This window comes from Mirounga angustirostris, unplaced genomic scaffold (assembly GCF_029215605.1).
Source record: "Mirounga angustirostris isolate CCGP_5_RB_7025 unplaced genomic scaffold, mMirAng1.0.hap1 SCAF_7, whole genome shotgun sequence".
Classification (NCBI taxonomy): Eukaryota; Metazoa; Chordata; class Mammalia; order Carnivora; family Phocidae; genus Mirounga; species Mirounga angustirostris.
The window spans coordinates 43,066,707-43,078,832 of record NW_026991715.1 but is presented as its reverse complement, the minus strand read 5'-3'; the positions used below and the strand labels follow the sequence as shown (position 1 = coordinate 43,078,832).

Genomic DNA, 12,126 nt, shown 5'->3' with positions numbered 1-12,126 from the left:
CTGCTGCTGTTCCCTCTTATTAACACTCTAAAAGACAGGGAGTAGGTGATACCAAGAAATAAGACCATAGTTCTAATTTTTCCCAACTAGAAAAAAATCATCTAAAATAGGGAAATTGCCCAGCTCAGATGACCTGGCAAAAAAAAAAAAAAAAAAAAAAAAGAACGATACTGGTAGATGACTTCTGAGGGGTAGAGTGAAAATGAACAAACTCCTGGGATACCAGAGTCCATCACCAGGACAGTTAAGTAGACTAAATGTTTCGGCAAGCATACCCCTAAATGTCTTGCATTTAGAGAGCATTTCAGACAGTATTTGTCAAGACTCTTACTAGTCCTGGTGTTTTTTTGTCTGTTTGTTTTAATGCTGTTGTTAAGTGTGAATTTCTGGTAATTTTTATTGGATAGGTGTTTTTTTTTTTTTTTCTTTATCTTGTAGGCATTATATGAACTTCTCAAGTGTAACCATAATATAAAGGAAGCAATTGAAAGGTACTGCTGCAACGGAAAGGCATCTCAAGGTGAGGAACTCTTGGGATCAAGAGAGGGAAATGAAAGGGGATGCTCATTTGGGGATTAGAATAACAAAGTATTGTAAAGGATGGAGCAGTCCTATTACACTTTTGTAAGATCTTTGTTCATCTTCATAGCCAATAATTTTTTCCTTTTCTTGCCCTCTATTTTTAGACGTACCAGAGATTGTTCAAATACAAATTAGTTACCCCCCTGTCACCTCCACTTTCTTGAAGAAATAGTTACAGAACAAAGCAGACCCCAGAGATGACAATATATCCAAAGTAATTAAAAAGAACGATTTTATGATTTCATTGAAAAGAAAAGTTGTTTTTTCTTTTTTTTAAACCAAACAGGAAATGAAAAGGAGATTAAAGATAAAAAAACATGTATTATAATATATTCCATTGAATTTATTACAAGGAAGGTATTTTTAGTAATCATGTAATAAAATTTTTACGATACTTAGGCTTTGTTTTGTGTGTGTCGGGGAAAATGGTTAACTTTAATTTCAGTAGTTTTGTCATTATATAAATAATTGCATGCACCATAGCTTTCATTAAGTATATATAGAGTGAAATAATACTCAGTAATAGTATATAAGTGATTTGGAAAAATAGAAAAGCTGAAAACAGCACATTTAAACTTGTAGGTTGAGATAGCCTGTTGAAATGTTTTCTTATAAAAGTTGCTTTTTTGAGAAAATTATTTTTAAGCTCTCCTAATCTCAAAAACTAAATACTGGTTTTTACTTTAGTTCAAACTATGTTTTATCTTTATGGTGGACTACTCTTTTTTTTTTTTTAAGATTTTATTTATTTATTTGACAGAGGCACAGGAGAGCAGGAACACAAGTAGGAGGAGTGGGAGAGGGAGAAGCAGGCCTCTCGCTGAGCAGGGAGCCCAATGCGGGGCTCGATCCCAGGACCCTGGGATCATGACCCGAGCTGAAGGCAGACGCTTAATGACTGAGCCACCCTGGCGACCCTGTGGTGGACTACTCTTGATGGGGACCTGGTCCCCATTGTCTTTGAATGAAGGACTTCAGGTTTCCTCTGCCCCAAACAGATTTGAGGTCACTCACATTAGCGTCTTCTGAGAAGTTAAACGGGATTTAGTCTTGAGAGCATGGGCTGTTTCTTATTCCCACTGGATTTCCAGAGTGTAGTACTCTGCAAACTGACTTTAAATACATATGTATTGATTATTTATGGTCTTTAATTAAAAGCACTATGGTTTTGATATAATATCAAAATGAGGCTTTTTTTCCTGTCATAAAGGAAATAACCTTTTTTTTAATTTGAAAAAATATATGCTCATTGTTTAAAAAAGTCAGAAAAACAATGCGTATAAATTATAGAAAAACATTACATTCTTATCCTTCCATGTAGAGGAGAAAACCCCAGTGTTTATATTTTGGTATTGTTGATTTTTAAATAAGATTGTATTGTGCTTACTTTTGGTAATCCTAACGGAAATCCCCTGCATACAGAACTGTGTGTGTGTGTGTGTGTGTGTGCGCGCGTGTGTTTGTGAGAGAGGGATAGTTAACGGCCTTTTATAGGGGAAACATACTGAAAGTAAACTAGCAATTCATATAAAAGAGCTCTGAGGCCAATGAAGTTTCTTTAATTTCTTTAGAAGGAATGACTGCGTGGACAGAAGAAGAATGCCGGAGCTTTGAACATGCACTCATGCTTTTTGGAAAAGATTTTCATCTTATACAGAAGAATAAGGTAAGTTAGGCAGAGTAGTACAGATTGCTTAATAATGACAGTGAATAGAAGCACATAAGTTTTAAGTCACTTGGGTAGGGAAAAAAAAGGAAGAATTTGTTAATGCTTTCCTGACGTTAGCATTTCTTATATTGCTTTACACGTGACTGGGATTGGCCCCGGCCTGCTTGTGGGATGGCTGATAGAGGACTCACCTATCTTTTGACATACGTAGTTGTTACACTGTACTCATGGAGAATGGATTGACTGTTTTCTAGGTAGTCTTACTTTTCGTCCGTTTTCCTTGACTTTGATTTCTTTCTAAGCTATTCAGATGTTTGTGGCCTCAGAAATGTTTCTCTTTAGCAGCCAGAACTGCAGTTGCTGAAAGAAGAAACATTGATACTAAAACCAACTATAAGTGTTCTAATAACATCAAATGCTGGCAAGAATGTGGAGCAACAGGAACTCTCATTCATTACTGATGGGAATGCAAAATAGTATGGCACCTTTAGAAGACAGTTTGGCATTTTCTTACAAAGCTAACCATACTCTTAACATATGATCCAATGGTTGTACTCATTGGTATTTACACAAAAGAGTTGAAAATTTATATCCACACAAAATGTTAATAGCACATTTAATCATAATTGCCAGAACTTGGAGACAAGTAAGGTGTCCTTTGAGGTGGATGGATAAATACATTGTGACACATCCAAACACTGGCATATAATTCAGTTCTAAAAGGAATGAGCTATTAAGCCACAAAAAGACATGAGGTGACCTTTAAATGCATATTGTTAAGTCAAGGAAGCCAATCTGGAAAGGTTATCTCCTGTGTGATTTCAACTATATGACATTCTGGAAAAGGCAAAACTGTGGAGACAGTAAATAGATCAGTGGTTTCAAGGTTTATCATAGAGGGAGGGATGAATAGGCACAGTACAGAGGATTTTTAGGGCAGTGGAACTATTTTGTATGATACTCTAATGGTGGATATATGTCAATATATATTTGTCATTACCTATATGATGTATAATACCTGAGTGAACCCTAATGTAAATGATGGACTTTGGGTAATAAAGATGTGTGGGTGTAGATTCATCGATTGTAACATGTACCACTGTGGTGGGAAATTGATAGTGGAGGAAGCTGTGCATATTTGGGAGCAGAAGATGGTATGTGGGAACTCTGTACTTTCTGCTCACATCAGCTGTGAACCTAAAACTGTTCTAAAAAGTAAAGTGAGTTTTTTAAAAAGTGTGTGTGAATGTGTATATTCCAATAGTTTGGAATAATTAAGTTTCATTAAAGTATGGTTTATTATTATCTTTTTTCATCCTAAAGGAACATAAGATTCTGAAGTATTTAGGTGGGTAGGTCAATATTTTATTCCTTTTTCTTTTTCATTAATAGACTTTATTTTTTAGAGTAATTTATGGTTTACAGAAAAATAGATCAGAAAGTACATAGGATTCCCATATGCCCCCTTTCCCCCATATACACAGCTTCCACTATTATTAATATTTTACATTAGTGTGATACATTTGTTATAATTAATGAACCAATATTGATATATTATTATTAACTGAAGTCCATGGTTCACTTTTTGTGTTGTATGGTTCTGACAAGTGTGTAATGATTTGTACCATTACATAGTATCATACAGAATAGTTTCACAGTCCTAAAAATGCCTTGTACTACAACCAATTCCATTCTATTCCTCTCTCCCTTCCTCCAGCCCTACCCCAACACCTGGCTTTTTACTGTCTCTATGCTTTTGCCATTTCAGAATGTCATATGGTTGGAATCATATACTATGTAGCCTTTATTGCTCCTTTGGCTAAACACCTAAATATTTCATTTTTGGGGTGCTAATGTGAATGGTATTGTATTTTTTAATACAATTGGCTTCTTTGACTTATGCATTTAAGGGTTTCTTCGTGTCATTTCATGGCTTGATAGTGCATGTCTTATCACATTTCTTTTTACTCCATTGTATGGATATACCAGTTTATCCATTCACCGCTTGAGGCACATCGTGGTCCCGTTCAAGTTTTGATAGTTACAAGCTGCTATAAACACCTGGTGTGAAGGTTTTTGCATGGACTTTCAGCTCCTTTGGCTAAATGCCAATGAGTGGGATTGCTGGATTCTATGGTGAGAGTATGTTTGGTTTTTTAGAAAACCTTCACAATGTCTGCTCAAGTGGCTTTACCATTTTGCATTCCCACCAGCACTGCGAGTTCCTCTTGCTCCATATCCTTCCAGCATTTGGTGTTGTCAGGGTTTTAGATTTTGGCTGTTAATAATAGTTGTGTAGTGTATCTTGTTGTTTTCATTTGCATTTCTCTGATGACATAAGATGTGGACTATCTTTTCATTTGCTTATTTGCCATCTGTGTCTCTTCTTTGTGAGGTGTCTGGTAAGGCCTTTAGCCTATTTTTTAATTGAGTGGTTTGTTGCCTTACTGTAAAGTTTTAAGTGCTCTTTACACATTTTGGATAATAGTCCTTTATCACATGTGTGTTTTGCAACTATTTTCTCCCTCTATATGGCTCTTCATTCTCCTAACAGTGTCTTTTGCAAAGTAGAAGGTTTTAATTTTAGTGAATTTCAACTAATCAGATTTTTTTTTACCGATCATGCTTTTAGTGTTACATCTAAAAAGTCATTGTCATCCCCAAAGTCATCTAGCTTTTCTCCTATGTTCTCTCCTAGGAGCTTTATAGTTTTGCATTTCACATTTATGTCTATATTCCATTTTTAGTTTATTTTTGTGAAAGTTATTAAGATCTGTGTCTAGCTTCTTTCTCTTTCTCTTTCTTTTTCTTTCTTTCTTTCTTTTTTTTGTTTTTGCATACGGATGTCCAGTTGTTCTAACACCATTTGTTTAGAAGGCTATCCTTCGTTGCATCGCCTTTACTCTTTATTAAAGTTAGTTGACTGCATTTGTGTGGTTCTATTTCTGGGCTCTCCATTCTCTTGCGTTAATCTGTCTCTTTTTTTGCCAGTAGACCGCTGTCTTGACTACCATAACTTTATAGTAAGTCTTGAAGTTGGGTAGTGTCATTCCTCCAACTTTGTACTTCTCTCTCAATATTGTGTTGGCTACTCTGTTTTTTTGCCTTTCCATATAAACTTTAGAATTAGTTTGTCACTACTTACCCAGTAACTTGCTGGGATTTTGATTGGGATTGCTCTGAAGCTGTAGGTTGAGTTGGGAAGAACTGACATCTTAACAGCCATGAGTCTTCCTACCCATGAATGTGGAATATTTCTCCATTTATTTAGATCTCTGATTTCTTTAATCATGGTTTTATAGTTTTCCTCATGTATGTCTTGCATGTAGTTTGTTAGATTTGTACCTAAATATTTCATTTTTGGGTGCTAATGTGAATGGTATTGTATTTTTTAATTTCAGTATTGGTTTTTCACTGTTGGTATATAGGCAAGCAATTGACTTTTGCATATTAACCTTGTATCCTGCAACCTAGCTATAATCATTTATTAGTTCCATGAATGTTTTGCTGATTCTTGGAATTTTCTATTTAGACAGTCATGTCATCTGTGAACAGAGACAGTTTTATTTCTTCCTTCTCAACTTGTATACCTTTTATTTTTTTCTTGTCTTGCTGCATTTGCTAGACCTTCCAGTAAGATGTTGAATAGTTTAGTGCCTTTTTGTATGTATGAAAACCTAGTGTTTTCTCAAAGATGAGATGAAGTATTTAATTTAATGAGTAGATAAAACATTTTTCAAGAAGTCTGGGTTGTTCAAGTCAAAGTAAAACATAAGTTTTGCGTAAAAATGACTTATGAAATCTATTCATTTCCTAAATAATTAAGTTCTCCCATTTACCAGACGTTTTAAGTGCTAGAGGTACATCAGTGAATAAGACAGGAAAGGTCTCTGTCCCCAGAAAGCCTGTGTTTGCCACAAAGACTTAAACTGTATGATGTTTATTGAAATGTATACTTTATTTCTTGGCTTAAAAAGCTTGTTCCTTATGTTATGAACTCTGTCATGCTCACTAATCAGGATAGAGACTCTGAAACTTCTTTATTGGATACTGATTAAGTAGTGGAGAAAGTATTTATTAGATAAGGATACAGAATTTTGTCTGTATGTCTGAACTCATACCTGTAGCTGTATATAGTTTGAGCAGCCCTAGTCTGGATGTGGAGCCACGTTGGCAAGGCTCAGATTTTATGGTTTTGTTGTTGTTTTTACCAAACTCTGTTGGAGTGGTGAACCAAACCCATGTTGAAGGAAAACACCCTGCCGTTAGGTAACAAATCATCTTAAACTGCAGATGCAGTTGCGTGCGGCTCCCTTTTCTAAGGGTTCTGCATCTCTCTTGCATTATGGAACCCTTTGATAATCTGATGAAGCTGCAGCCCTTCTCCCCAGAAAAGTATACCTGCATATAATTTTGGGATTTAATAGATGCCAGTGAATCCCATTCGTGGACCCCTCAGGGTTAAGAAGGACGCTGCTGCTGTCAGAATCACAGTGAGAGTTCAGTGAGGAAAAGTAAAGGTTGCCACTGTTTCAAGATTTTCAGTAAAGGTGTAAGATCATTTCTGGATACACATTTTATAAATGAATAGATTCTGATTTAAATAACAAACCTTGAACTTTTGAAGGTATCCTTATTATTGAAAATGTAAATGTAATGACATTTGACTATTAAATGTTCAGAATTTATAATTGGGAGGATAGAAAATAAGACCCATGGATTGAAACTACAGTGTTGTTAAAAAAAAAAAAAAAAGGTGGGGCGCCCGGGTGGCTCAGTTGTTAAGCATCTGCCTTCGGCTCAGGTCATGATCCCAGGGTCCTGGGATCGAGGCCGATTGGGCTCCCTGCTCACTGGGGAGTCCGCTTCTCCCTCTACCTCTGCAGCTCCCCCTGCTTGTGTGGGTGCGCACGCGCCCTCTCTGTCAAATAAACAAAATCTTTAAAAAAAGAAGTTACTGAAAAATGGGTTGGGTCTATTGGTTTCTATTTAAAATTTTAACTTTTTTTTTTGTTAGGTGAGAACTAGAACAGTTGCTGAATGTGTAGCATTCTACTATATGTGGAAGAAATCTGAACGTTATGATTACTTTGCTCAACAGACAAGATTTGGAAAGAAACGATATAACCATCACCCTGGAGTTACGTAAGTACTGTGGGGTTGACTTTAGAGACTTCTGTTTTTAACTGTGATAGGCAGTCTTGAAGTTACCGGGGTATGTTTTTCAGGGACTATATGGATCGTTTGGTAGATGAAACAGAAGCTCTGGGTTCGACAGTAAATTCTTCAGCCTTAACTTCTAATCGACCTGAGCCTCTTCCTGATCAACAGCTGAACATTCTCAACTCTTTCACTGCCAGTGACTTGACAGGTAAAATGAGCATCTTTTTGTGTTTGTTAGCCTACGGCAAAATTGTGTCATCTTTGTTTCATGACATGGGACCACTTCCTTAAACCATTTTCCATTTCTTTTTAGCTCTGACCAACAGTGTGGCAACCGTCTGCAACCCCCCAGATGTGAATTGTTTGGATGATAGCTTTCCTCCACTGGGCAACACACCCCGTGGACAAGTCAATCATGTGCCTGTCGTAACAGAGGAGTTACTCACCCTGCCGAGCAATGGGGAAAGTGATTGTTTTAATTTATTTGAGACTGGATTTTATCACTCGGAGCTAAACCCCATGAACATATGCAGTGAAGAGTCAGAAAGACCGGCAAAGAGATTGAAAATGGGCATTGCTGTTCCTGAATCCTTTATGAATGAGGTTTCTGTAAATAATTTGGGTGTGGACTTTGAAAACCACACACATCACATCACCAGTGCCAAAATGGCCGTCTCTGTGGCTGACTTTGGCAGTCTGTCTGCCAGCGAGACCAATGGTTTCATCAGTGCCCATGCTCTGCATCAGCATGCCGCTCTTCCCTCTGAGTGACGGGAGCGGGGGGCCCAGAAGCAGTGGGTGTGCAGTACCAATAAACTTGAGGAAAGGGTCAGGTCTGCTTAGTCTTTCACTGGAAGTTTGAACCTTTTCACTATGACATCAGTGATGTCAGTATGTATAGAACTATATCTTGATTTATCAAGAGTATTTTCATTTTTCAATCCATAAATGTGGAAATGAACTATGATCAGCAGAGTTGGGAACTAAGATTGAACTCTGTGGTGCAGCTTTAAGCTCTGCTTATCTCTTCCTCATCCCCCAGTACCTCTTCTCCACTCCCTTCTTTTTCTATTCTTTTCTGTTCCCCACTGCCCTCACTCCCAGTTTTAAAACCTGTAGACAGAGGCCACCAGCTCAAAACCAGCACAGATGTTCTGAACTGAATGGAGTGGCTTCTTTTCGTGTAAATTCCTTTTGCCGTAATGGATGCAGTGGAATAACAATGTTTACAGGTACCGATCCCAATCCCTGCTCAATGTAGCATTTTTTGGTTTTATTTTCTTAATTAAATAAAAGCAGGGGTAGGTTTCTTTAAACTGCACAAACATGCAAGGATTTTTTTAAAACGGAAACTTCTCTCATGTTATTCAACTAGAGCACTTCAGTTTACAAAACAGCAAGTCCATCTTTATGGAAGCCAGCACGAGGAACTGCGTGCAAATTATGAAGACGCTTGCTTGGATCCTGTTTTAAAATTCTAGACCAGGGCTACCTTACACAGAATCGGTCATTTTACTGTGGGAAGAGTTCTGTGTACCTTCGTTTATTGGCTAAAAATTTGGCATTTGAAGATGTGGTATTCAGTTGGGGTTTTGTCCACCATTGTCAAGATTATAATTGTGAAAATCATACTGGTCATTGATAATTTAGTTTATCCTGAGGCAACTGACTCACAAAACCTAGGATGTTGCCACTCAATGGTTTACATTTTGGGACATTTCTTAAGTTGTTTGTAGCACTGCAGTTCAAAGTGTTAATATTTTGGAGGGACTTCTAGATTTTACACTTAATGCAGTAGAACCTTGAAGTATATTTAAACTTTTTTGTTTAGCTTGAACAGTTGGTGAGAAAAATGTGAGTTTCTATCTGAAATAGAATGGTACTTTACCACTTTAAGTTTTAAAAAGAGATAGACGTTCAGATGCATCTCAAACTCAGTTTTATTTTTATTCCAGACATCATGAATGAGAAGCCATTGTCCTAAGCTTTGGCCATTTTTGCTCTCTAGATATGCATCTTTAAGTTAAAAGGTGAATTCAAACAATACGTAATACAGTATTAGGGTGTAATAAGGTTTGCTTTTATAGTTCAGTTAAGACAATTTTGCTTTGGGTTTTTTTTGGGGGGGGCACCGTCTTAATTTCCAATTTCTGCTAGTTGTCTTGCTTTGCAAAAAACTTAAATGTTTGGCTGCATTGCTCATATTTGTAAGAATAAGTCGCTTCAAGGTTGTGCTGACGAGTAGATAGGTTGTAGTGACCTTAGTAGTGATGGAAAGGGAGGGTATTTATTATACAAACTGTGAACTGCAATGACATCCTTAGTTTTGGATGATGTGTATTCTTATTTTTTCTTTGCAGCGTTTTAATGAAGATTGCTTTGAAGTGTTTACGCAGTAGTATATTTACTATAAAATTTAGTTTAGCACAGTGGACAAAAGTAGTTAAATTAATAACTTAAAATCAGTCTCTAATTTATACATCTAAAGTCTAGCATTCCTGTATGCACACAGTAAATAATGGGTAGCCTGGGCTCTGTGTTGCTTTCAGATATTTTTATCCAAGTTCTCAGCTTCTTATTGCTGTGGTGTTGTGCTAAACTTTGAACCTTATTTCTTCTGTTAAAAATCAGTATACCTTTTATAATTTAGTAAGATACTGGCCATAATCTTCCATTGTTATAACTTTGATTTTCACTCTGGGTTTACAGTGGCTGGTTTGTCTAAAGTAATTTACACAAAGATGACTGAATGCTAATACCAGTTGCACTTAAATGAACATGCCCATTCTCAGTAGCTGATGCAGTAACATATTCAGTTTATCTATGCATTGCTGGGATCTTGATATAAGATGGAAACAGTGTTTCTTATCTAAAGTTTTGATTATCAGCAAGTTGAATGGACACTTTAGTTATTTAAATAAAGATTTTTGACCAAAATCCAGAAAATGATATGAGAGAAAAATAAATTCCAGCTAAATAGATTTTTAAATGTCATTCTGATTTTAGCCTCTTAGAGAGTGCTAACTAGCTGGTAACGTTTACTTTTAATTCCTTGTTAAAATGAGGCAATAATTTGCAAGATTTTTGTATATATATGTAAATTCTTCATATCTTTTTAGATCTAATTCAATATTTTCTGACTGCTTCTGCCATGTATAAATACCATTTTTGTGCATGTTTGATGTGACATTCATAAATTGTACCACTATGACTTTATCCATGTAAAATAGCTATTTATTGAATTTTCTTTTGAACGCTGGGTTTACTGGGTTGTTTTTTTCCTCCAGTTAAGCATCTTAACAGAGAATTTGTTACTGTTTATTAGAAGAATTGCGTTTGAGAGCATGAAAATTACTGATTTGCAATTTCATGAAGAAACAATAATGCCTTTATTATCAAGTGTTAAGCACAATTCTTATAACAAACTGTGATAAATTCTTTTTTTCTTTTGCCGCATTATTTTCTTATGAACAAACCAAAAATCCATGGTGAGCTGTTGCATTGTTGGCTGATGTATCTTTTATGTACAGGGAATTTGAAGAGGACAGCGGATTCATTTAGAAGTGTAACTGGTGCTGTGATTATAGCAATACTTTACTTTTGTTAGTCGTACTTCATCTTTTCCATGCTAGCTTTTTAAATGTTTAGTTTTCCTCTTGTCATGGTCAATTGCTGAATTTACTTGAAGGATGTAGAATACTGTTTAAACAATACTAAAGTGTGTACAATTAGGTCAAAGAATTGTGCAATTGTTTCCTTTTTAATTTTAAAATTGAGGGTCATAAATATTTGAGAACATCAGATCTAATAGAGCATAGTGATACCATTTAATTTAACCAAAGTCTCTAGTGAATATTTCAACTTTGAATGTAAACTAATGAATAAACCTGACCACCAAGGAGATTGTTTGCCCAGAGTTTCAAAGCACATTGCCTACAAATGGAAATTGAAATAATTTATAAAAATATTGACATTACTATGTTTTTTAAAAAGTTCTTAATTTTTTCACTAAAAGGAGGAAACTATTAGTTTTATTGTTAAATATGGTAGATATTAAAATTCCTCTTAGATGACCAGTGATTCCAGTTGTCCCAGTTTGAAATAAGTACCCTGTGAGTATGAGATTAATTAGTGACAATCACAACAAGTTTTAGTATCAGATGTTCAAGAGGAAGTTGCTATTGTTGCATTGATTTTAATATTTGTACATAAACACTGATTTTTTTGAGCATTATTTTGTATTTGTTGTACTTTAATACCTGGTGTACAGTTCCAGAAATAAAAATCTGGAAATCTTTTTTTTTCTTGGTTCGTGTGAGTATTTGTCATAATTGGATACTTATTAAATAAATCTTAAGCTATAACACATGGGTAGATACTTAACCACTTTTCAATTGGATTTTGCTGTTGTAAATAAGATAGGTAAGTGACAAAGTTGGTAGATAAATTTTCTTTAAATCCTCTACAACAGATTTTCATCTGTACTAAAACAGCTGTCCCAAAGTGAGGCTTGTTACACTTTTAGTTTAATTCAGTAAATATTTATTCAATGTCTTTTATGTTTAAACACTCTTCTAGGTAACTTTGTCTTTTAGGAAGACATGTTATCTGAAATTTGATCGGATGTTATTATTTAACAGAATATATTTATGGTAAACTAGTCTTCTCCATAGTATTCATAGTTTAGTAGACTCTAGAAATACCTTTAAACC

General features: G+C 35.5%; 1 protein-coding gene across 6 annotated transcripts in view; it reads left to right on the top strand.

Moving 5' to 3' along the window:
• MIER3 (MIER family member 3) overlaps window positions 1-11,719 on the top strand; it is a 51,680-nt gene extending 39,961 nt beyond the window's left edge. For 4 of the 6 annotated variants that reach the window (XM_045895131.3, XM_064596137.1, XM_045895146.3 and 1 more), the window contains 5 exons: window positions 439-520; window positions 2,154-2,248; window positions 7,269-7,396; window positions 7,480-7,622; window positions 7,728-11,719. In XM_045895131.3, coding sequence (XP_045751087.2) covers window positions 439-520; window positions 2,154-2,248; window positions 7,269-7,396; window positions 7,480-7,622; window positions 7,728-8,185 — 906 coding nt within the window. In that variant the 3' untranslated portion in view covers window positions 8,186-11,719. The remainder of the gene's footprint in view (window positions 1-438; window positions 521-2,153; window positions 2,249-7,268; window positions 7,397-7,479; window positions 7,623-7,727) is intronic. The other 2 variants (XM_045895139.3, XM_045895154.3) reach the window with 1 other exon arrangement.
• The last annotated feature ends 407 nt before the right edge of the window (window positions 11,720-12,126 follow it).